The sequence below is a fragment of the Pelecanus crispus genome, chromosome Z, assembly GCF_030463565.1.
Source record: "Pelecanus crispus isolate bPelCri1 chromosome Z, bPelCri1.pri, whole genome shotgun sequence".
NCBI classification, from domain to species: Eukaryota; Metazoa; Chordata; class Aves; order Pelecaniformes; family Pelecanidae; genus Pelecanus; species Pelecanus crispus.
The window spans coordinates 66,442,592-66,469,877 of NC_134676.1; the positions used below are offsets into that span (position 1 = coordinate 66,442,592).

The 27,286-nt window shown below is 38.4% G+C and overlaps 1 protein-coding gene across 2 annotated transcripts in view; it reads right to left on the reverse strand.

Moving 5' to 3' along the window:
- Positions 1 to 7,186: 7,186 nt before the first annotated feature.
- CSNK1G3 (casein kinase 1 gamma 3) overlaps positions 7,187 to 27,286 on the reverse strand; it is a 69,665-nt gene continuing 49,565 nt past the window's right edge. For both annotated transcript variants that reach the window (XM_075727041.1, XM_075727040.1), the window contains 6 exons: positions 24,221 to 24,369; positions 23,075 to 23,170; positions 22,301 to 22,396; positions 13,742 to 13,848; positions 13,346 to 13,369; positions 7,187 to 7,257 (listed from right to left, as the gene is read on the reverse strand). In XM_075727041.1, coding sequence (XP_075583156.1) covers positions 7,203 to 7,257; positions 13,346 to 13,369; positions 13,742 to 13,848; positions 22,301 to 22,396; positions 23,075 to 23,170; positions 24,221 to 24,369 — 527 coding nt within the window. In that variant the 3' untranslated portion in view covers positions 7,187 to 7,202. The remainder of the gene's footprint in view (positions 7,258 to 13,345; positions 13,370 to 13,741; positions 13,849 to 22,300; positions 22,397 to 23,074; positions 23,171 to 24,220; positions 24,370 to 27,286) is intronic.

Here is a 27,286-nt window from a genome sequence, read left to right on the forward strand (position 1 = left end):
GTGCTCCCCTGTATTTGGTACATTGTGGAACAGACCACAAAAGCCCTCCCTAGCACACCGTCACTCAAACCTCCTCATGCTGTCCCAGAGCTTATCACTAGTAACCCTATCCTGCCTCACACCCCTGCAGAGTCAGCTTCCCGAGCAACAGCCATGGCCCGCGTTTCTGCAGGAGAGGGCAGCCAGCACCTCTGGCACATGGAGGGCTGCTACACATCACTGCAACCCTTCAGGCAACAGACCACAGCATGCGCCACTGCACTGAAGCTTCATGCTGTGGCCCCAGCTGAGACCTTGCTCCTTGGAACCAAAAGGCCAGCCTGAGACGGCAGGCCAGCCCCTTTGCCAACCGTCACCCTGCACCATGCTGCAAAGATTGGGACAGGCTCATGTTCACGGGAACTCCCCCTTGTCCCTATTGCACAAACACTGTATTGAGCTCTCCAGGATGGAGAAGCTGTGGGGATGCCTCCTTCTTGTTTGCCTCTCTACTCCCCTGCAAGCTGTGAGTGGCACAGGATGGGAGCATCTTAGGGCAGAAAGTGGGGCAAGTATGTGATGCAGAGCAGGGCTTTGCCCACACCTCTGGTACACCATGCAAGTGTCTAAGCAGACCTGGGTGGGAAGAAAACGTGGGTGTGAGGACCACCAGTTGCTGGAGGAAGTTCTCAGTGCATCCCTGAGGCCGAGCTTGACTGGCCAGGAAGCAGCAACTGAACATGCCTTGCACTCTGGCTCCTCAGACACCTTAACCCAAGAGGTGGGTTCACCAGCCTTGCTGGTGGACAGGAACCTAGGCAGCCTGCAGAACAGCTAGGACCAGCAAGCACATGACACGAACACAGAACAAGGAGAAAACTTCACATTTATTGCATTTAGGGACAGGTGAAAAGTGGCAGCTCCTGAGAGATCCGGGGCATCTGAGGTGTCTTCATGCTGCAAGAAAGCAGGCAGGCACTTACCCAAAATGGCCCACAGAAGCCCTGGCAAGGGGCCATGCTCAATACAGCCAAAAGCAAAAAATCCTCAGGGACCAGTACCAGTCTCCCCAGAGGGAAAAATTCCTTCCTGACCCCAGACCCAGGGCACCAGTGGTGTCTTCATGCTGCAAGAGTGGCATCTATTTGCCACTCAGCAGGCAAGCAGCAGGCACAAACTTATCCAAAACAGCCCCGGGGAGACCTGGCAAGGGGCTCTGCTCAGTGCTGCAGAGGAAGGAAAAAAAACCAAAACCCTGGGGACCAGTGCCAATCTGCCCAGGGTGGCGGCTAGGGGAAAATCCTTCCTGACCAGAGAGACCCAGGGCACCAGTGGCGTCCTGGTGCTGCAAGAGCAGCAGGCAGGCACTAACCCAAAATGTCCCAGAGGAGCCCTGGCAAGAGGCCGTGCTCAATGCTGCAGAGGAAGGCAAAAAACCCCTAGGGTCCAGTGCCAATCTGCCCCGGGGGGGAAAATTCCTTCCTGACCCCAGAGCTGGCGATCGGCTGTTCCCTGAGCATGCGAGCAAGACCTGCCTCCCGGCCCCGCGGGGTGGTCACACCTACCAGGGACACCACCGCTGCCCGACCCCTTCCCTCCCGCAGCCCAGATCCACCTCGGGGGCTTCCGAGAGTGGCCAAAAGCCCCCAGACAGATCAGCCTTGGGGGCGAGAGTCCTTCCCGTGCCCAGCAGGACACCAGCGCGCGCTCCAAAGCACTGGGGAAGGTGCTGGCTCCGACACCCCTTGCAACACCTTTGCAGCCCATTCCTTAGTGCCGCTGCCACTGGCTCCGCAGGGGACGAGGACGGCGAGCTCTGCAGGGCTCCTCAAGCACCGAGAATGCATTCCCATGGTCCTGGCAGGCCACCGAGCCAACCTTTGCCACGGCTATCCAGCTGAAAAGGCCTGACAGCCATGGGCACCTCCAGGCATTTGTGGCGCTTCTCCTCTCCCCGGGAGCTTGTCTCCATTCCCCGAAGGAAGGATGAAGCAGGATTTCCATCCAGCAGATGCAGCTTTGAACGGGGCCCTGCCAGGAGCTGGGATTGCGGCAGAGACCCTCCAGCAGCCTCGTCCAGCCTCGAGTCTTCCCCCCTCAGCCTCTCCAGTTGATCCCACTGGCCCCTCTCAGAGACACCCTCCCCCATGCCGCGGGGTGGCCCCCGGCCAGCTCTGCCCCGATGGCACGGCCTGGCAGGCTGGCAGTGGGGCGCGGGGGGATGCCCCTGTTATCCTGCCCGGCCACGTGACGCTGCGTTGCTGCGTTGCCGGGTGGAGGCTCTGTGACGTGGAGGTGGCGGGCCCCCCGTGTCACAGGGGAGGGCTGCACGGGAGGAAGGCCTTTGGGGCGCTGGCCCCGAGGCGGTCCCCGTGCCCAGGGCTGGGGGCTGTCCCTGCCCTTGGTGGCCATGCCCTGGGCACAGCTGGGACAGCCTGCTGGGCTCCCTCCCTGTGCCCCTCTGCAGCAGGCTCCCGGCGTCACCACGGCAGGGCCAAGGGTCAGGTCACAGCCTGGGCCTGGCCAGGGCCTTCTCCTGCTGCGCCACAAGCAGCCAGGTGGCTCGTTAGCTGAGGGCAACGTTGCCTGCGCTCTCAGCCTGGAGGAACCCAGCAGAGCCCTTCCCCACTAGGATCTAGCGAGCCCCCCTTCAGACCAGGGCTCGGGTACTGCTCCTGCAAGCCACACACTCCAGGAACCTCCTAGACTGTTTCCTCTCCACTGTATTGCATTTCCAGCAGACATCTGGCAAGTTTAAGTCCCCTATGAGAGCAAGGGCTAGTGATCATGAGACTTCTCCCAGCTGCTCACAAATCATTTCACCTGCCTCAGTGGCCTACAACAGTTTCCCACCATGATATCTGCCTTGTTGGCCTTTCCCCTGATTCTTACCCATAAATACTCCACCCTTTCATCACCACCATCAAGCTCTAGACAGTCAAAACATTCCCTAACATAAAGGGCTACCCCACCACCACTCCTTCCTTGCCTACCATTCTGAAGAGTTTATCGGCATCCATTGCAGCACTTATATTCAATGTTCTTGAACACTCTTGAAAGATCTAGAAGGCTCAGCCCTCTATTCACTAATAAAAAGACAGACCTCTATTTTCAGCACTGTATTTTCAGTTCAGTGTCATGAACCTAAGGTGATTTTCCAAAGCCTGGAATAAAAAGTATTTAGAGCACGGTCCAGGATTTAACAAATCCTCAATCAACTCTTAAATTCTCAAGCTTTTTCAGAAGGAAAAAAAAGGTAGTTTAGGGATCAAAATAAAAAATGGTCAGATACAATGATCACAACTCATGTGATTCTTGCTTCCTTATCATTTGCTCTGTCCATCAAGTGCTTTAAGTTTTCATTAAATTGCATTTGATTATCACCAGAGGTCATGTATCAATGACTTCCTTGTTCCAGGCAATACAAAAAGCTCAGAGCATTGAGATAGAGATCTGCAGTGTACAAAACACCCTTCTAAAAAATTAAATACTAGTCTCTGCCACAAACATGACAGTAGCCTAACCACTCAAATCTTCACAAAGCAGTTTCTTTGTGTTCCATATTCTTGGTCATCCATTTCAAAACCTAAGGGTTAGGTAAACACGCAGGGCTAGCTAAACACTCAAGTGCTCTTCAGTACACAAGAAGATAGAAGTGTAATCTGAAACATAACTTGCATCTCAAACTAGTCAATGAAGTTGGTGGATTGGTTTTGTTCTGGTTTTTTTTTAAACAGTACTTTTAGATTCAGTAGCCTTTAATGACAGCAGGATAGTATTTCAGAGGCAAGTTGTATGAAGACATAAATAAGCATCTTAAATACCCCATATTACAGTATGTGTCACCACAGGAAGCCCCACAAATATTCAGTAAAGCTGTATTTTGAGTAAGGTTCAAACAGATGCAGTAATAAGATATGGAACAGCCTATCTTACAAGAAAAATAAAAATTGAGCATCTGAGAACTGAATACATCCTTAAAACTATACTACCTCAGTTACTATCACTCATCCTGAAAACTTAGAGAGGAAGATATTCTCAGAAAATATACTATTTAATTTGAAAAGACAATCAATGAAGCTGTACAGTGGCTTAATTCTGACATAATCGATTCTGCAATCTTCACATTTGAAATATCCTTCAAAAAAGCTACTAAAAGCTCCTAAAAAGCTACTGAAATATACATGGGGGTGTACTTTCAAGCACTCAGGTGTTAAAATTCCAAGTCTTAAAAAGAAGTTGAGGAAAACTTTAGTTTGAATAAAAAGAAAACATGAACCTGAAAAAAATGTACTTGCAATAGTTCTATAGATCTGTAAGACCACAAGCAAATGAAAAATCTGCTTATGAAGCAAAGTGCTAGGAATCTTAACTAAAAGTCCAACAACCACTTTTGCCTATTAACATTGTTCTCAAGTAAATATGCCCTTTTTTTATATCATATCAAATGCTCTACAGCTAGGAACAATCATCTCCACCAAATAAAAGGTTGTGCCTGAAGAACTAACTGTAAATCTTCCTTTTCTAGATACCTACCTGGCAAAATTAAAGACATATTTGTTGCATGTCACCGTATCTGTAATGGCTTTTATTCTAGGTGGCAGAGACAGCATAGGCTTTAATCCATGGAGACCTCAAGCAGATTTCCTAGTTACATTGCACATTGAAATCTCTTCACTCTGTTGCTATCATTAGGTGTATTAAAGCATGTAACAATAAGACCTGTTAACTAAGCAAACATAATTATAACTGATATGTTCAGGTAGCATTTTGAGTAACATGCTTTCAAATTCCTTGCTGTCCAAAAAGATTAAAACTATTCAGCAATTCTAAGTAACAGCTTCCACTATTTCATCCAAGACTGTAGGAAAAGGGGAAAAAAGGCCAGTTTTAAAAAACTATCTTTATTTTTTTGTCTTATATTTAAACAAGGATGTACTTCATTTTTAGACATTCAGCCAATATTGACTTCATTAGTTTAGACAGGACAAAAAAGGATATAAATGCAAATCATATTGACATAACCTGAACATACCTGCATTAGTACTGACCACTTTGCTTTGCTAGAAGAAAATCTTCTTCAGCATTAAAATCAAGCACTTGAAATATTGCTGAAAAGCAAGTGCCTAGATACTGGTCATTTCAGCAAATAAACAGCTTTTATATATATTGAAATATTTTAAGTCCATAATATACACACTTGCTTGTTATGCCTACAGAGTTCAGATCATACAAACACGGTACAGGTCAAAAACCTCTGAGAGTAAAACTCATCAGGTGTGTGAGAAATAAACATACCATATGTACTTACAAATCTTACAAAGCCAGAAATTTGGTCAAGTACTACAAAGAAGGATGTGTCTTCATATGAGAATGGTCAAGTAACCTCCTACCTTTTCAGCTCAAATAAAAACAAAGAAGTAACTTCATGAGTTTGAGATAATCAATAACAGAAACTGGTGGAGCAGAAACTTAGGACCTGTTATACAGTATGCTTCTGTAGGCCAAGTTCAGGTTTTTTTTAAAAAAAACAAACTTAAGATCATGAACAGTAATAATGACAAAGATGAAAGTATACATATGAGCACATAATCCAAACAATAAAATACACTTTTGACTGTTAAGGAAAAATAAATTACAAAATACAATTAAAATCCTTCTAAATGCAATAATGAATTCAAAGGTGTGCATTTATTTTAATACACATTTTAAATGCTACCACAAAACAGATTAAAAATAAATAAGTATGCCAAAAGGCATATGTAGATAGAAAAAATTGCTAATTAGGTCTAGAAGAATTATAAAAAATTGAGATAATCTGAGTTTTGGTCAACAAATCTGTGTAGTCACTTCCATCTTTCACACCTCTTCCTCAATAACTGGCAGCTAAAAATGACAAAAGCACACCTCTGTCATTATGGCTTTAAAAGAAGCATATATTTTCTGAAGAACAAAATATAAAATGGGCTGCCTTGTCTACAAAACTGCCAGTTTGCTCATATTGCAGGCACTTCATTAGACTGTGGGGAAGCGCCTGACATATCATTGCTATCCTACTATAGTAGTGACGTTACACTGAAAGACACGAAATTTCCAGGAAAAAAACAACACTCAGGAAATTTTGGGTGCTATGGGCTAATACACAGAGAAGGGAGAAGTCTAACTCACTTCCATTGCATTTGTTTTCTAAATTAAAGAGTAAAATAATTTACAAACAGATCTCTAACATTACATGGCACATCCATATTTTCAAGTTAAAGATGTTGAAAATCATCAATTACTTTAGTGAACATATAGGCTTTAATACTTATCCCACTTTACCCAGATTTACATTTATTTCTTCTTTTATAATTCCTCTGCAGATCTGCTTTTGAAGGTATTTCAATCTTACTAACATTACTAGAAGCACAACTTAAATTATACAAACTTCTGCATTCTTTGTACAAACACTCTTGTCATTTCTACATTTCCATTGTAGGCATAACGAAAGCAGGTTTTAAAACCCAGTGGCTACTGGAAATACTTTCTGTTCATTGCTATCACCAGCATTTAGACAACTGTCAACAGTTATATCAGCTGCCTCAGTATTTCTAGAAAGTGACTGTACCATGATATCACAGACAGGGTTAATGCTGATACAATTTGACTCCAGTATCACCAGTAATACTGGGAGATAAGGGAGGGAAAAAAAAAATCAATGCAGGTGTCAGGAAAGAAAAGAAATCTTAAGATTTTATTATTATTTTTCTATATGGTTGTGCATCTGTATTTTTCTTCTGCATTTTTGAACAAAACTGCTTTTGATATGCTGTTACGAACTCAAATAACAGATTTATGACATCTGTCTTCAGCTAAGACACTGCTAGTACTTGCTAAGACAGGAGAACTACTTTTCAAGTTCAGGTTTGCTGAAGATACTCTTCATTTGTACCATTTCATTGGTCCATTTGTTGACAGTCAAAGAAGCACTCGTACTTAACAAAACCTTAAAGCTTTCACAATAGATGAATTGAAGAAATAAATGATGGATGCAGGAGAACCAAATCAAAGCACACAGGCATGACACTGTTTTTAAGGAAGTCCTTGGAAAATGTGTAGTCATTACAGAGTTTTGGGGTTTGGATTTTTGTTTTTTGTTTGGGTGGGTTTTTTTTTGGTTTTTTTACGATCCCAAGACAGCAGTTGAACAAATAAGCAATTTCCCATGTTCTGCTTGGTTCTAGTCATTTGTGGCGCTGAATGGTTTTCCTTTTCCTCCGCTTGAAAAAACAGCAGCACCTGCAGGTGTAACATGAATTACATATGATATAAAATCACCAAACTAAACTCTGCTTACTGTATTTGTTTTACTTGAAATACATAGTTCAGGTATAGTCAGCACCCCAAGGAACTCATTAAGCTGTATTGCAGGTGATTGATTTATTAGTGAAAGAAAGTGAAGTAGAGATATTTTTGACACATTTCACCTTTCTTTTGAAAAACTATCAAATGAAAAAAGCTCTAATAAAAATAGCTATTCAGTTTAGAGGTATTGTGTGAGGGTATCAACAGCATGGGCATTATAGGATGGCTTAAAAATGCATCTGTAAGAATAAGGAATGTTCCGTTATCTGAGTACTCTTTCACAATAACTGGTAATAGGCGAAATACAAGTTTGAGCTTAAGACTGTGTCACCTGAACTGTGCAGTTAAGACACTACTGTTGCAAATACAAGAAAACAATTTGAGCTTCCTTTGCCAACCAGAATTTGGAAAGACCTTCCCCAAGGCTATTCTCAAAATATTTCAGAAGAAAATGTTCATGAACAATATAATGAATGTTCTGATTCAGTGCTGTGATGATGACTACACAGAAAAATTACAGCTTTAAGTATATCAAAGTATACTGACAGCCTTCTTCTGCTTTACTGCATACTACATGAAGGAAACTAAAATTGACAAATACTGAAAATTTCACTTAACAAACAGAGACAATCTGGAAGTAGCTGAAAAAACACTGCAAAAGGAAAAAGAATTGGAGTGAGTTGGATACATAATACAGAGGAGGACTGCAGAAGTCCAGGAAGTATTTTTGAAAATAAACCAAAGAGGAAAGCAACAAATACACGAAGAAAACTTTTTTGTTTGCATGTAATGTTAGCCTTATTTAAGCAACTCCCAGCTCCTGACCACCACCTTTAAAATTAAAGCTTCCACTTAATAAAGTATTCACAATTTGCAATCAAAAGTGAACATACAAGCTGTCTACCTTAACAGAGCTTGGAGTTCTGCAGTTTGGTTATTGATTCTCACTTGCAATGCTATATACTCAAGAGTTTTTCTTAAACTATGAAGTAAAACAGAAGTGAAAATATAAGTGTACTGCATCAATAGCCTATCAGTAAGCCCTTAAGTTCACCAAGCATTTTATGTCACTAAAATTCAAAAGGAATCCTGCTGATTTAGTTTGGAATATGGGAAATGGGGAAAGCATTTGAAAACCAGAGAGAATAAGGGTCTAAAAATAAGGTTCTACAAGGGGTGAGAACGCCATCGAAAGTAAGGGGAGACATAAGTTACCTTCTCAAAATATCCAAGGGCACCCTGTCGCTCAGTCACTGAAAAAGTAGCACTGGGCAGAGGCAGACCAGAGCTACTCTGAGAGTTACATAAGTTTCAGTAGAAAAAACCCACTGGTTATTGATGGACCAGAAGCCCAAAATTAAAATTCAATAGGGCAAACTACACAGATAAATATTTTTAAAGCTAGCAGAAATATCATACTGTGTTTATTAATTTTAAAGTACTTCTAAAAGAGACATAATTGGTTTTGAAGGCTAGTAGCCACCAATTGCAACTGAAATTTCCCTGTAACTACGATCCTTTTTCTTAGCATCTGTCTACAACCACTAACATCCATTATCACTTAAGCTTTGAATTCATATGCAGAGGGATGGAGTCCAATTTAGTTTAATCCTTCTTTCACCCCAATCTTTTCCCAAGTATTTTATGTATGTATATACAACAATCATCATATCAAAACAAAGCATTTTACAGTAGTCCTTCCCTTTCAACATGAATTATCCTATGAATCTCTAAATGATGAAATGCTACCTTGGACTGAGATGGTAAATCACTTTCATACCTGTTTCAGACTAGAAGGCCTCAAAGAAAGCTTACAGAAAAATTCTGTCTCGATTCATAATTTTAGTATATACAGAACACAGGTTACATAAGTAACTGTAGGAAGATGAAAGTGTGGCAGATGACTTACATTCTAGAAAAACAATCTAGAATTTTAACTCTTCACTGTTTAACTAGGTTTTGCTTATGTCTCAAGGAACAGCAGATCACACTTCCTAAATGTTTAAGACTGCTTGGATCCTCTGTGTAATTCAAGGATACTTTTTGTGCTTTCCTTCTCAGAAAATTTTAACCCATCCTTGCTGCAAATTGCACTGTCTTTTATTCCTTCTCCATAGCCTATTTGGTTTGCTACTTCTCTGTCAACCAAGGAAAGGCACCATGCAATGCGGAATTCAAGAGTTCTATCTTTAACCAGCGTAAACCACTTTTTTTAATGGTCTTCTGGAGGTTGCCTAACACTATTACAAAGAGTATTATTTCTATTTTTAGCTCTTTTATAAGAGCTTTATTATAAGAATGACTCAACTGTGTTCTAGTTCAGGGAATTTCACAAAATGTTGAAGACTTACTTGGTTTTGGAAAATAAATCCCGTATTAATATATAATATATCTAAAAAGTATTAAAGGAATGAAATTCCACAGAGCATTGTAAATGACAGGACTGGCTTGGAAACTTACTGAAATGTATATTTATCAGTCTAGAAATGCTAGACCTGTTAAACCTTCTAAGGCCAAATAAATGTCATTTTAAAATATATGCATATTTACATGGGAGTAAGACAGGTCAGACTACATTGCCTGATAATAAACTTTATGAAAGAAATGCAACCCTGAAATTAGAGATCCATAGTGCATAGTCTCTTGAAGAGTATAATTTATAATAGAAATGCAGACATGTTCTTAAGCATATTGTCACTAGAGGGTGTCATTATCACTTTTTTATATATATATAAACCACTGCTTGAAGCCATATTTAAAGCTACAGATAGGGACATTATTAATGAGTATTAAACCACAAATTCATCGTATAATTCAATACACTTGCAAAATGCATAAGAATAGATATGCTTTGAAAATTTCTAATTCTAGGAAAGGAACTTTTTTCTTTTTAAAGAAAGCATTTAATCACTGCTAACCTCTTTCTCTGTAGCATATAAAACATCTCTATATCAGGCAGTATAATACTGTTTTATGAAACTCAAGAAACAACTTTTCCTGTACAACCTGAAGTGACCTTTGAGATATTACCTAAGGTAGTAATCTCAGTATTATGCCTACGAACATTTCTTGTCCCACTTAAAACATTATGATACCTTTTTTCTGTTAAATACCCTTCCCTGTGCCACTTGAGCAGTCCCTTGGCACAACATGCCAAAGCAACTTCACTTGTCATTTGTGTTTAGATAGCTGTGTTTTTATACTTGTCATCCAGCATGTGGCAGCACTTTACCACAGGATTAGTAACAGGTGTTTAAAGTGGCAAAAGGAATGCAAGATGCAAAAAGGACAGATCACATCATCTTTTCCTATTTGTCCTTCTCTGTCCTCCTGTGGCAGAGTCTTTTGGTTATGCAAATTACACACGCTTCATAGAAGCAACTCTTCTGATGGCTAGCAGAGTTAAGAAAAGAAAGGCTAATTACTCAGTGATAACTGGAGGACCATCTGTAGAAGATAAGATCTACAAGTGCCAGGGCAGAACAGCGATCAGTTTAGTTTTCTCCCTGCTTTACAACTCCAGTAACAACTAAAATAGGGCTGAAAGCTACTTCTCAAAAAAAAAAAAAAAAAAAAAACCCCAAAAACCCCACCAAAAAAACCCCACCCCAAACGCAAAACACAAACAAAATAAAAACACCCAAACAAAAAAAACACCATAACAACCCCCCCAAAAAACAAAAAACCCACCCAAAACCCAATACCCACTGCTAAGTCATGCTTGCTGCACAGCAACAGCTGAGGAGCATGAAGATGACAAGGCATAAGATTTAGAATATATACTGCATGTGAGTACATAAACATAAACAACAGAAGTGTTGGATGAACATCCTAAAACAATAAACTGCTTCCTGAAAAAAAATCCTTATCCTTTCTGATTTACAGCATCCCACTGAAATGGTAACAGAAGATCTATTATTCAGCTAAACAATATTTGTGTTCATAGTTAAAATCACACAAGATAGGGCACCCTTTCTTCAATCTTTTAAACCAAGATATAGTCATGCTAAACTTCAAAAACTATGACAACATGCAGAACAAAGAATGAAGTGTTTGTAAAAAATATTCAAGTTTGTCTCCTCAGAGTATGGGGAAATGTTACAAACAGAAGATATCAGCAAGAGATGTTAACTTTGTTCACATTTTCAGATGAAGAAAAGATTATCAAAGACGCACAAAGTGAGAGTCTTTTGATAAAACAATGCCTCCTTAAAAACAAAAATGTCTACATCACAGACATGAAAGATACTGATACTTGCATTTCCTTACACCCTTCAGCAGTGTAAAATCTATAAATGGGCGTTTAAACATCTCAACACCTGTTGATATTAAGCTCATAACTAACGTATTAAAATGTAAAATCACCTAAACCTTCTAAAGTATTGTTACTGAGAAAAGATGTATACCTACACATTGATGTCTGATAGCAATGCTGGGGGGGTGGGGGGAAGGGGTGTGTGCATGTGTGTTGCTTTAATTACTGCCAAAATATAAAACAACTTCTACCCCCCAAAAAAGTAAGCAAGAAAACTGCAGTTTAAATCGACACCGCTGGAAAACTCTTTTGTGGGTTTCATATTGAAAAAGAAGATTAATCTAAGGAGTAGAATATTGAGACTAGATATTCTGCCTGTAACAAAACCAGTAAAGACTTGGCCAAAAAGGTCAAGGATAGTGTTTTTGTCCATCAATTACTGGTATCAGAGGAAATTAACTTCTACACTTTTAAAGCAGCTGCAGTGCCTTGGCTTCTGAGAATTCTCTTTCTGTAGATAACTAAGCATAGGTTTAATTGGGCTAAGCACTATCCAAAAACTTTAGAAATGTAATCTTTTCCTGTGTGTGCATAAACTGGACATAAGGAAGGTTATCACTGCACTTATCCAAAGGGAGGGAATAGGGAATTTCTCTATCTGTAGCCTATCAACATCCTTGCTCTTTAGGGTGTGGGGTTTTTTGTGGTTTTTTTTTAAGTATATATAAGAAAATTGAATTCTTGCCAGAAAAATAATGATATAGTATGCTGCAAAGATGGCAGATAAAGAACTGGTCTTCTCAGTGCTCACAGAAAGCCAGTGCACAAGTGCAGCACAACAGAAACCTCCGTTCACAATTTTTAACTACACATGCACATAAATCTTACATACCAAAACCAGAACCTGTGGAATGATCACTTCAAGAAAAATTTGTACTTTGAGAAATTTCCCCTTACCTAAAAGTTAGGAAAATGGCCCCTAGAAAACTTCTTGCTATTAAGGAATGCTTACTAGATTTTTCTGCTACTAATGTATCCTTCACACTTGAGTGCCTCTATTTGATAATAAACTAGATCCATACCCTTGTAAAATCCTATTCCAAGCACAATTATTAAAGAAAACATGTTGAAAGTTATACTGCCTTTAGCTATCAAGAATATTTTTCTGTACTGTTGTGGAAGTCTGACTTTACTACTCAAATATATATACATTAGTTGTCCATCCCATATTAACAGACCTTAATATTTTCCCATTTCATTACACTGTAACTTTAAGAAACTCTGAAGTTATGTTTTAGTAATCAGTTAGCAGGCTGTCAACGACTAATACTCTGGTAAATACTACATTTACAGAGATAATGGGCAAAGTTCAAACATTTGCTAGCATTTATTACTTGTTCATACAAGTGAGTTATTTTCTAGATGTTAAAATACTAACTGAATGCTACAACATCTGAAAAGAATGTTTCCCCCCCCAAAACCAGGATAGCAATTAATAAAAAAAAAAATTCTGCTACCCACTAAGAAGGATTAAATAAAGTACACCACAGACTACACAACTTAAAAGCAAGCAAGCTTTAAAGCAGGCAAAATAGCTCCTGAAGGTGGCTGTTTGTAAAAACAGTAAATTGTTTCACAATATTAAAACATATTTTGTGATTTCCAAATGGACTTGTTATTTTAAAGTTCTCTGAAATTAGTTTTAAACCATATAATACAAACAAAACCCTTAGGGCTATTTCTGCCTGTCTGAGCTGAAGAACTCACCACATGTTCAACACTTTCTGGCAGCTATACAGAAAGAGAGTAAGGGAAAAGAGAATCAGAATGCCACACCGAGGAAGAATTTTACATCTTTCATATACAATTTTTGGTAGTCAGAACACTATCTTAAAATAAATATTTCAAAATTAGTTGAAATATCAAAAATGCATGCACTTCTGTAGTATAGAGAGATGTGTTATTGAGAGCTTAGCCTAAAAAGCACAAGCTTTAGAAAATCTATTATTTAAATATTTAAAGCCAAAATTAAGTATAGCACTATAGTTTTGCCCCTCAACAGTGACTATTCAGTTTAGACAGTATTTTTTTAATAGTTATACAAGAAAAAAGTTGAAGCAGCTGAGCACACAAGATCCAGAGAACATAAGAATATGGACATACTTAGTTTCATCCATTACTTCTACTTCTGCAGGAGCTGTGATGGGTGCATTTGAACGGCCTGCAGTTGGGTCATCTGTGTTCAGTTCTCCATTTGTTGAGCTTACTACCTGAAATCACCAGAAATACCTGAAATTATGCTAATGCCAGACATATATTTGTCAATTCCTAAAGTTACAATACATCTTCAAAAATCAGTAATTTTTGTTAATTCCATAATTCTTTTTATTCCAATAACAGTATCTTTTCCAGGTTTTACTCCTGCATCCCTGCGCTCCTGTCATTTTTCTTTCCTATCTACTAGAGGAACTGACATCTACATGACAGAGTCAAAGTGAGTGGACTAACCAAAGCAATTCTGTTGATCAGGTTTGATCTGCCTCATGTCTCTTCAGAGCCTTAAGGGAAGGCACTAATCCATTTCCTGATATCAATTCAGTCAGTCTTATCCTATCTACTACTTCAGTGTATTAAACTAAGGGGTTTTAAGCTCCTTAGTTTGCTTCATTTCTATCTCAAAGAGTACTCACCAGAAGAGGGGAAAACTGAAGACATTCTCTAGACCTAAGAGTGTAGGTAGTGTTTGGTTTACACTGTTAGAGCACAAGAACACCGCCGTCAAAAAATAAAATAAGATTCATCTTCATTCCCATTAATTTACTCCTAAATTCCTTTGTAAATTCTTGAGCCACCGGGACTGCTCTGGTTCTCTGGGAATGTTTGTTTTGACTTTAAACCAAATGGAATCCACTATTTTCTCTCTCAGTTCCTGTCAGCTTTCCTGCGTGACAAATGGAGCTATTCCAGCAGGCCTCTTCCTTATTCACCTCACAAAATCTACCAGGAAGATGGTTAACTGGATATAGACAGGAGCCTATCTGGTCAGGGCAGCTGACAGCGCTAACTGACCCACCATTAAAGTATCAAGAGGTCTACTAGCTACAAAGCACCAGCAAATGTTTGGCCAAGCAACACTGCACAAAAATATGGTTCTGGCCAAATAATATCAGAGCCTGCAGAAAGCATCTGTAAAACATGATCAGCTACAGGAAAGTGGACCAACAGTAGTTCATAGTTCAAGATTCTTACTAGCTGTTGCCTGAAGGTCAGAGATTCAAGTAGAAGAAAGCAGAAGGAAGGAAAGTCATCATTATAATGTTACTATTCCCCTCAGCCTTCCAAGCTCTCCTCTTAATGTAGGAATTATAGCTCATCTATTTATTGAGTTTCACTAAAATAGGAACCAAACTGCCAAAAAATCCTGCAGCCCAAAAACAAAACAAAAGGAAAGATGTCTGAGATTGCAAGAGTCTACTTAAATTTTGGTCAATATAACTGAAGGAATTCTGGGAGATTGGACTTGATTCTGTGTTGACAGGTAAGTCAGTGGATTTTCAACCAGGTGGTTTAAGCTTAGCTTCATATAATTGGGTATGGGAGAAGCACCAAACATTCAGTGACGGAAATAGGTAGGAACTGTGCTTTAGCAAATCACAAGATGGTGGGTCAGGCATCTTAAGCTAAACACCCTGGGTTAGTAGATTTTTTTTTACAAGTATCTTAATATTTGTTGCCATATTTAGTGGTAAGGGGAAGTAGTATGATCCCAACCATCTCACCAGGTATCTTACTGTGCACATAATTTCATTGCTTCTTGTGAAATATCCAGTTGTAACAGTGATAAGCAGAGCAGAAACATATGGTGTTTGCATGGGAAGTACTTGCTAAGTAAGACAGGATCATTCATGAAAATCTAAGGGTCAAAAAATTGGCTCAATTTGTCCACCAAATGAGTTTTGAATCCACAGGATCCAAATCATAACTACGTAATCACAACTACAGGCTGCACTAATCCATAGAAAGCAATGCCACCCAGTTAAGATTGTAGTCAACCTTGCCTGCAGTCCTAATCATTCAGGATTTCTGCTCCATGATCTAGACTTAAAAATAACTTTAAAGAGATCCTTAGATATGTTCTCATGGTTTAGTAACAACAGTTGACCAGAAACAGAAGCCTTTGTCTTCAGTTTACTCAAGTAAGGGTAGGGTACATCAAGCAACAAGATGACTGGTATATGCCCCATTCTGGATGGGAAGCAAACCCATACACCTTAGGATTCCTGACTGCTGTAAAGAACAGGTGACAGTTTGCACATGTATTTGCATGAACTCCTATTTTCCTCTCTTTTCCTACAAAAAGCAAAAGAAAACATTTATTACTTTTACTTAAATATCAAACACATTGTCCAACTCCAGCATTTATGGAGCTTTCATGTGGCATTCTCCTTCACACTTCTTTCCCAGCAGTGCCGATTCAATCGTTCACCCTGTCTTCTCAGACATCAGATTCAAAAAAGGGATCAAACTCAAGCATATACACATTCTTCATTTGAACTGGAAAATATCAAAGTAGGTATCTAAAAATCCTTCCTTCATTAATAATCAAGTTACGAATATTATTTTTCAACAATAGGTTGAAAATCCATCTTCCCCTTCTGATGGATAAAAAAGTTAGGAGAAAGTGAAAACATTTTGACAGGAACAAAACTGTATCTAAGCATGTTTTTGTAGTCTGTCCTTCTATCACCACTAGAGGAAGTCTATTTTGGAGAGGCAGGCAGACCAGCAAGAAAAGGTTTGCTACTCTGGTTCAAGATTCATGGATGGTTCCTATCAGTCTTTGTCAACAACCCTCTTTTGGTCTCTTTGGAACCTCTTCTAGCAATTCTTGAAAGAATATCTGCAAGATTTGAGCAACTCAAAAACAAAAAACCTCCTGGCTTATGAAAGGTTTGTTTTAAATCACAGTTAAAGTCATACTAACCTGACTTCAGCTTTAAACAAGCAGTAACAGTCTTCTGCCTGGGTCAGTGAACTGCCATGTGGTAACAAAGAACAAAGCTTATTTCAGGGTTTCCCAACACTTTATATACTTATAAAAAAGGAAGCAGAGAAGCTGTAACAAGCTGTTTGGCGATTCTTTTCTTGAAATTCTTCAAACTGACTTCAAAACTGAATAGTATTTCTTGACCGTGGTTTCCTTTAATGGGACAAGTCTTTCTTTTCAAGACAGCATTTGTCCTAGGGGTGTTTTTTATTAAGACAACTGTTTTCTCTAAGAAACTTCAACACAAACTTTGTAGAAACCTTTGCACCAGATAGCAGAAGACTGTCCTGCCTCGATCTGGTTGGTCTCTATCAAAGAGACAGAGATCAAGGAGAAAGAGACCTCAGTCCTTCCCATATACATGTACAATACACAACTAAATACAATCAAGTATAACTGCGTGTTGCATGGCTTAGTTTAGATGGGAGGAAAATGAAGGTTATCTTTCTGGAAAGAGTTGTGACCTCTGAAAGCATAAGTGAACCAAAGGATATTAGTAGTCCGAAAACCAGCATCAGTCATGCTTCTCCAGAATCACAAATGCCCTGATTTTCACTCTACTACTGCTGGACACAGCTCTAGGAACAGTCTCAGTAAGATGAAGAACCAAGAATTAATACACCTGCAACAGAGAAAAATATTTATCTTTTCAAAAAAACTAACAAAGATTCATTTAAAGGAGTGCAAGAGGCAGGCAAGAGTGCTTCAGTTCCACTATCAGTAACACTACAACTGTATGATCTTACAATCATAAGTTCTGTACCTTGCTAAAATAACTTAAAATGCCAGAAGTTAATTCCCTGTAACATCAGTAAAATATTTTTCAGTCTGACAAAAAAGTACATTTGGTAAAAGACATAATGCAGGGTAAATGAAGCAGTGTTAACACTTGTATACTCCTGATCCTGGAGCATATAGGCTTAAGTTAGACCAACCATAAGACTTTTCTCTCTCAGACTACATGCCAATCATCTAAAAAATCATCAAAACACAGGTAGAAAGATATGGCAATGTAACAAAATTGAACAAGAAGTCGTCACCTGGAAGACAGCTTATGCACTGAAGATGTGGTACAACAAATTCTGCAGCCAGGATGTACCACAAATAAGGCATAGAAGATTCATCATAGTGGATCCACACAGAAAGCTAAAACTTTAGGAAAGGAGAGAGAAGAACCTATACACAAAACTAACAGTGCTGAAAGAGAAACTTTTAATTTCATTTCTCTGCTTATGACTGGAGTTAGACTGGACTTCCTCAGTAGCCCGATGAAAGATGGGAGGCACAATTCATCTCTTAATAGAACTGTATACGATTGTAGTGAAAAAATGCGGATATTGAAGTCAGTCTTGCAGCACCTAAAAATTCATTTAACAAGAAGTACATGAACATTTTTCCATGAATGGTTACAGAATCATGTTTCTGAAAACTGATGTTTTAAACTAAGTTTAACTCACCTATATACAAGTGGGAGATTAACCACTAAATTGAAAACCTGAAACAACTAAGCATTTTGTTAACAGATCTTACCCTGGCTTAAATGTAGTTCCTTCAAATTTAATCAGTTCTTTAAAAGTTTAATTTGAAGAGCACATATCTAAAGAAGCATATCCGTCACATTGGCTGTTTCTTGCTACCCTCTGCGGCATAAGGCAAACAAACTTAAAATACTAGACCCACTGCCTAATAATGAGACATATTAATTGTGGAACAACATTAGTTTTAGATACACGGTCCTTTAAAAGCTTGATAAGGACCAGTTGTATTAAGACAAAGTTAAGCCTGAATACCAATTCGCCAAATGGTAACAGTAAATATTCAAGGATAGCCCCATGCTTTGTTTCAGATTAGTATGTAAACTAATCTTTTTAGTTTGCTTAATAACTTTGCTATGTTCAAAAAAATCAGTCAGAAAGTCTCTCAAAATATTTTGCTGATTTTCATGCTTATAATCACAATAAGGAATTGCAAAAATTTGAAAAAGACACAGAAAATAATCCTTCATTTCATTAGTCATGTCAGTAACTGTATTCTCCACTCTTCCAAAAAACAAAGCCAGCCTTCATGCCTAAGCAATTCACTAGTGATACTACAGAATGCTGTATTTTACCTTCAAAAAGCTTCCAGTTAAGAGAAAAGAATGAAAAAAATTCACAAAAGCTTAAGGAAATTGATTTGTTTCATCTAACACATTGCTATCTTGACTTCTTGAAGGAGAAGTGTCTTGCAACTCAAAACTACTTACGTCAAACATCTAACCTTCCAAGCATTTCCTAAGCACCTTTCAAGACCTATGGCACTTCATTGGGAACTCTTTAACCCGATCTTTTAATCTAACTTCCTTTTAAAGAACTTCCAAATGGGAAAACGAAAGAGTAAGAGGAAGGAGACCAGCTAGTAAGTGATGAGAAAAAGTAATAAACAGATCAGTACAGTCTTTATGAGTGCATAAGCAGTTTGCAGTTCATGCAGAGAAGGAAACAATTCAGTGTTGTACAACTGACTTTTGGAAAAAATAAAGACACAGGAAGTTGCTGAATGAATTGTTGGGAGCTACAAGTTGCTCTCATTAATAAGGCTACACAAACTAGAATGATGGACTGCCATACTACAGCATTTTTATCTTATTCTGAATAGAGAAAAGTGGAAGAAGGTATGTGAACTATTTCTGGAGGTCTTTCCTTTACAACTCAATTTGCTAATAGCTTTTGAACTTTAAATATGAACTGATGCTACAAGTAAATTAGACATAAATAAACACATTAACATATCCCTAACAGAGGCCTAGAGGGTCTGGGATAACTTAAATTAATACAGAAAACAGAATGATTACTATTAATGAACAGACTATTTAGAACCTGAGTACTTCCCACTTGAACATTGTTACTAAGAGCATAAAAATATGTACTAACATACGTATACACACATACCAACATTCAGTCCACTTGAATTTAATGTCACAGTGAAGAATCAGTAACGCATTTTAATAATCTTCTACAAAAGGATCTCAGAGATGACATCAGCAGTAATATTACAGATGACTGTAATAACAATGACCTAAAAAACGTTCTGTTGTGACTTTAAAATAAAATTATCTGCCAGATTTTCATACCTTGCAGAAATGGATAATTCAGCATAAAACTCATCTCTAAGATTGGCAATGACTGATGTCATAGAAAAAATAAATCCACTCTAATGTCATACCCTAGACTCAACCTTCCTCTGAACAATTATCTGTGGCACTTCTAGAACCTGTCTTCTTGGGGGCAGCTAGGAATCCAGCTAAACTAGTGTCCTGGTTTCGGCTGGGATAGAGTTAATTTTCTTCCTAGTAGCAGGCACAGTGCTGTGTTTTGGATTTAGTAGGAGAATGTTGATAACACACTGATGTTTTTAGTTGTTGCTAAGTACTGCTTATGCTAGTCAAGGACTTTTCAGCTTCCCATGCTCTGCCAGGTACACAAGAAACTGGGAGGGGGCACAGCCAGAATAGTTGATCCAAACTGACCAAAGGGCTATTCCATACCATATGACGTCATGCTCAGTATATAAATGGGGGGGGGGCGGGGGTTGGCCGGGGAGCAGCGATCACTGCTCAGGAACTGTCTGGGTATCGGTCGGCGGGTGGTGAGCAATTGCATTGTGCATCACTTGCTTTGTATATCATTGTTATTATTATCATTATATTATTATTATCGTTTTACCTTATTTCAATTATTAAACTGTTCTTATCTCAACCCAGGAGTGGTTTTTTTACTCTTACTCCTCTGATTCTCTCCCCCATCCCATCGGGGTAGGGGGAGTGAGCAAGCGGCTGAGTGGTGCTTAGTTGCTGGCTGGGGCTAAACCACGACAACTAGTTAGCTAATCGTCCAACTTAATAGCATGATTCAGTTAGTATCACTACAACAAAGGGGTATTTGACAACCGTCAAGGGCACAAACTTCAAAACAAAGCTCAAGATATTATGTAGTTTTAGAAGTGCTCTTACTGAGGAAGCATGACCACTCCACACTAAAAAGCAACCAAATTAAGCTGGCTTGAAAACACCCCTCTGTACAACACTATCTTCAAAGACACAGACCAAATGGCTGCAGTTTTGCACACTGCTCTTTTTACATGACAGCTGTTTAGTCTCAACTGATCTAAGTGATCTGAACTCAGAATGTCCGTATCCTTTGAGAAAAAAAGAAAGAACATTATATTAACAGAAAGGAATACTACTGATATTTCCTACAAAATGTTCTCCCTGCCCACAAAGTGTATCTAACATTTACAGTGAAATAAAATCTCTTGCAAATGTTACATTTTACCTGAGAAAGAATAAAAGGTTTCTTAAGAGCTATGATTGCCAAAAGAGTGATATGATATAGAACTTCAAAATTCTGCTAACCAGAATTTAACAAGTTTTTTTTAATTTATTTTTTAGGTTAGAAAAATACATATTTAAGAATGTAATAATTTTGGAAGATACAATTTCAAATCCAATTTTAATTCCACATTACTATGCTGTTCTCAAAAGATAAATTACTACCTTTAAAACTGATGTTAATGAGTTATTGAGCTATTGCAATTCAAGTTAAGTATACAGGTAAAGTTTTCAAAGTATTTGTTAATATCTTTTCTTGATGCATAGTGATAATTATCACCTACTAGCTTTTCTTACATGATACAGGACAGTAGTTTCTAAAGCAGCAGAATTTAGAGAACGTTAAGTTTGAATCGAGTTTCAAAGCATTTGAAGAACGTATGGAATTATCACACTGGTGAAACTACAGCACTGTTTTCTTTACCCTGAACTTCTCACTTTTTTTCAGGCATTGACAAATTTTTTCCAAAAGAAAACTTCAGAAGAAATATACGTAACTTAGGTTGTCAGAATCAAAAGTGCAGCAGACAAAAAAAATAGCTTTTTTCCCCAGATAACACTTTACAAAGGTAAATTATTTTCATTTCGGACTGAATGCTCAAAACTTCATATAGACTTCGCAACCTTCTACATTAAATTTAGACTTCCTTATGTGTTATCCCAACCATCTCACCCCTACATATAGTGAAAGAGCAAGACACTAAAAAGCAAAATCAAGAGCAAACCAGTAAAAAGAAAGCTCTTTGAAGACGAAATAAAGTAATAATAAAGGAAAAATTGTTGTTTTCTATTCACTTTTCCACTGAGAAGTGTGAAGTACTGCCCTGGGAAACATTCTTCTAGCCAACTATTGTTTGAACAAAAGTAGTAAAGTTTAAGCAAAAATCACTACTTAAGACTTTCATTTGAAGTTTGCTTAAGGAACAAGAACCATGACTTGAACAACACTGAATTCAGTCAACAGTGTTGTAGTTGCTAATACAAGTAAATGATACATCAAATGTATAAACTTCAGTTGCCTGAACTGATGTAAGTGTATATTCCCTCAAAAAAGAGATAGTTCCATTGGTTTAGGTTTTCACTAAAAAACACATCGCAGAAATTCCACATACAAAAAGATCCATAGTTTTCTGCACCTGTTTTAATTTCAGTTTGGCAATTGCGAAGTGGGGAATAATAGGAACACTCTGAACATTATTGGAAAGTGAGCTTAATATGAAAACAGGAATCATGTCATGCACTATGGGAAACTAGTGTTACATAATGCAAAATGACTGATTAAGTCATGCAAAGAAGCAGAAAATACCTGTACAGAGCCACCATGTCTGTCAGCTGCTAGGTGAGCCCTCAAATGATGTGGATTGGCTTGCTGTGGGTCCCAAGCTGCCCTATGGTCTGTGGACTATCATTTTTTAATGCATTAGGAACATATGCAAAAGAAGAAATAAAAATTAAAAAAATAAACAATTCATGCATTATTATATATTATTTCTGAAAAGCACAGAAGTACTACATACTCAATTCCTATATAGATTTTACATCAACATTATCTGCATATGTACATATGCCTACACATACATTTTCATAAAGAAGTAAAGTAGCTAACACTCAAAATTCCTAATAAGAAACAAAGTCCACCAAGACCCTGTAACTTAGCTTAGGTAAATGGACACAGATCTAAATTCCTAAAGTTTTTACCACCTTGGTCATTATCCTGGTTTAAAAAAAAAAAAGGTGAAAGTGTTATACGTACATATTAGAACCCCAATAGATGATACAGTATACGGGGAAGAGACATTGATTAAAAACAGAGAACTAAAAAAAATTAAAAGTATCAGCAGAGAGAAAATTCACTACTGATATAAGGTACATTATATCATGGCATCAAACAAGCAACCTTTTAGGACATTTTAAACTCTACAGATGTACAAAAACATTAGCAAGGACCTACTTAAATCAAAGAAAAAACAAAGAAAACCTGGAGTCATGTTATTTTGGAGTTCTAATAAAAGTAACAACATAACACAAATCATTAGACAAAAATCAAAGTAATGCTGATAATCCTACATGAGCAGTTTACCTGATTTTTGGATTGTTGCATTTTATCTCTGTGGTGATACGCTTCTCTGTTTGAAGACAGCGCAGGGTCTGAATGTATTGAACCCACTGGAGTAGGCTAGAAACACAAATAATATGTAGTAACTTGTAAAAAAAATAAACTTCTAAGTCTTACCAGAAGTTACCAGTTTGTAATAGAAACTGATCTTCAAATCTGACAGTTTCCCATCACCCAAAAATATAAAATTAAATCAAAAGCTCTACCAATAACAAAAAGAAAGAAGTCAAACCAAGACTTACACAATTTCATGAAGTAGCAGTTCTGACTATTATCAGACATTAATTTTCTGAAAGACTTTAGGCTGATATTTTCTGCAGTTAGCAGTTAGGACACTCTGATGAAAGTCTGAAGAAAGGCTTAAAGTAATTTTTAATGTAAATACTGAAAAAAGATTTAGCAATAAAATACTACGATTCTGTCAGAGTCACACAAGGACCTTCAGGGTAAAATGTATAATTGGAAATTGTCCAACTTACACTACCCCTTCCCCATTTACTAAAAAGAAGCAAGGAAAAATGTGAGGTGCCGCAAAATTCATCTTCTACCCTTTCTTTAAACAACATAAACACAGCACTTTCTGTAAATGTAGACGCACTGTGATGGAAACTAATATCCTACACCATGTTTCATTAGAAGTGCTTATAAAGTATAGACAGTTTCTTTGTAATGAACTGATAGAATGTACAGCAATCACTTCTCTGCATCTCTGCATCTGCATATCATACACTCCAGATATTTAAAAAATACTGGGAGCAAGAAAGTCCCCAGAGCAAGAAAATACATGCAATAATGATAATCACCTGCAAAGTTTTAAACTCCTTCAACTCAAAAACTAGTCTGAATTCCTACAACCTCATTTTGGATTGAGCTGAGATTTACTTTGATATTGTGAGTACGTGTTTGGAAAGAGACTTAATATGAAACATCTCAAGCCAAAAGATTTTGAAAATGCATCTGAAAACAGGTTTGTATTTGTAATAGCAGCTGTTCACAACTCTAGTATCTGTCATGAGATGCGCACGTATTCTGAAACTGAAGACTAACACTGGCTCAAAACTGATCACACAAAAAACCCCAGGACATTTCTAATAGCTTAATTGTACTCACCAACTGTTTGCCAATCCAGTCATATTCATAATCAAACATATAGCCTTTCCGATCAAGTAAGTCTGTGAAGAGCTTTCTTAAGTAGTCATAGTCCGGCTTTTCAAAAAAATCTAGCCTTCTTACATAACGTAGATATGTAGCCATTTCCTCTATATAAATAAGAAATGTACGTAATTGCCATACCTGTTTTAACTCAAACCTGTTTTTCACTCAAAAAACAGTACTTATTACATTTTAAAGAAACTTCTACCTCTCACCATAAAACCTGAACAGTTGTTCACCTGAATCTGTGAATTACCAGAAAAGTTACTTAACAGTAATAGTATTCGTGAAGAAATACTGCTATATTGTAAACATATCCTACTAAGTGACACCCCCACTAATTTTCTGTTTGCATTACCTGTCAAGATCTTCCATTCAACCTTCCAATCCTGATACACAGTGTGCCAAAAAAGCAGGGAGAAAAATGTCTCTACTTTTCAATTTTTTTTTTCCAGTTAATTGGACAAAGACAAGCCTAAGAAAAGGTAAAGAGGGGGGTATACGAATGTACAGGGTGGACTGTGTCTCAAAGAACACCTGTTACTGGAATGTAGCCTTCCTTTCTTTAAGAGAGGATCCACACGTACGTTCTAAAGTGGGCAACTCCAGTTGCCCTGACAAAAAACACTCAGTATAGGCTCTGTTAAGCTATAACTGTAGCATGACTATGGAAGGCTGCAGCAGCGCTGAATGCTTCAGTCATCATGTTATGTGAAGGTGTTGAGCAGAACTGGCAACTATCCTGAACAGAAACACTGCAGAGAAGTACCAAGGTTACCTGAGCTCTTGTAGAATGACTTCTGACCAGTGTCAGTTTAATATCGCTGTTTAAATACCATGTCAGCATACAAATGGAGTTTCATTTAGGTAGGTGTTATATGGGAATTACAAAATTCTCCCAGTAGTGGAGACAACCAGGGAGATTTCTGAAAGGGCCTGGACCTGTAAAGATAAAAGGAAAGAGCTTTCCTAGTCATTAAAGGGTATGAAGTACAGACTGCACACTAGCAGCCAGAACCTTCTGGTTAAGACAAAAGTTCCAGCACAAAACCTCTTGGCAGGTGAGCAGAGCATACAGAAGTCCCATTCTTGATAATGGGTATAAGCCATGAAAGGCTCCTGGACAACAGCTGTAAGAGACAAGCATCCCTATGGACAGAACACTACAAGAATCCAAGGCTGGAAGGGAGGACCCATGAACAGATGAAGCACAAGCTTCAAATCCCATTGAGAAACTGTTCAGACATGTGACTACATTTGCAATAACTCCTTCAAGAATCAGTGAATTGAGGGGCATTGTGATAATAAAACAGTCTGAGAAAACAGCAGATGGTGAGAAGAGATAAATGTTAACAAGCTTTCACAAAAGATCAAGTCCTACAGGTCCTTCCATTCAAGCAGGTATTATAAGAATGAACTAAGTACCAGAAGAGTGAACACAGCAACAACCTAAGCATACTGAAATTTTGGTTCATTCAGAAAGCATCCATCCACACCTTCCTGTTACAGAAAGAAAAAAAAAATTAAAAAAAAAAGAAAAAAAAATCACATTGCAGTGGTTTGGAATAGAGTACTACAACAACTTCTCACAACCTGATATGGATCAGGTGAAGCAGTTGACCCAAGTCCTGGGACATGAGTCCCAGGTAGATCAAGCTCTTAAAATCTAATTTGTTTAGGAACCTTTGTAGGCCATGAAAGAGTGGGAAACCACCCACTGGCAAGCCGTTCTGAGAAAAGCAATGGCTCCTCACTCTCAACCCAAAAAGGCTCTTCACCTGGTCCCAAAGCACAAGAGAAGGCACCTCTATATGACCAGAAAGTCAGAGGACAAATAAGGTTAAAAGTAGATGCCACCAGCAATCACTGATCCTATGAAGAGGTATGTATGTCAGAAGCAGCACACAACAGCAGCACTGCACATTCACCCTGACCACACAACACATTCAAATAAATCCGGAGAAGCTGACATTTTGTGGTACAAACAAGGTGCTCTAAGAAGCCTATCTGCTGACAGAGGATGGCTGAGAAGTGCAAAGGCAGTGCTAAGACTGAGCTATGTTAAGTTAAACTCTTTCAGAGATAGCAGGGTAGAAAGAGGGAGAAGTTAAGGTTTGAGACCAACTTGATTACAAAAAAGTTGTGAGGCAGCATCATGTTGGTGCCATCAAGAATGCACCACAGGACAATGGTGCTGAAACATCCCAAATCATTCAGTTCTGACAAAACCAGAGTATTAAGCACCATGTTTTAGGCATGAGCAGATGGAACAGTGGATAGAAGGAATTCCTTGGTACCTAAGGTCCAGCTCAGCAGACAAGCATGACTCTTCAGCAATACTAACCAAGGAGATCATTGTTTTAAGAAGGTGAAGAGAAATATTGACACATTGCTACGCACTTCTTTAACCATACTTTCCCAATGTAAACCAGAACCCAAAGCATGCAAGGCATGTCTTCAGAGGTATGCACTGGATACTGGAACTGAGCCATTTAATGCAGCTGATTCTGTTACAACTGGTGGACTCCAAAAATCAAATACGACCCTTATCATGCATTTGAAGCAGAAACTCCAGAGTTTAAGTCCTTGCTCATATTTTATACAAGGCTTAAAATGGCAGTAGCATTGCATGCTCAAAGACAGTACAATTCCACAGATCAGGGGACGAAAAAGGTAAGTGTTTCACATGTGACAAAGACCAAAGTATCTTTCACTGATACTACAGAGTTCTCTTGCCTTATGGAACATCAGTCAGCTATCTCAGTCTGCAGGCTGACTGAAAAGAATTGAAATGATGGTGGACATACTTCTTATTCTATTCTATGTCCTAAGTGACAAGAAGGACAGGAAAAGGTAGAAAAACGTCAGATATTTGACATGCAAAAACTTCCACATACAAGAGTATATTTATTACGAAAATGTACACAGGTACTATCAAAGAAGTTTGTCTTTTTTGTTCTCCAAGGTCAAATATCTTTTCCCCATTCCATTTTCAGATCCAATCCTGTCAACAAGCATGTACTT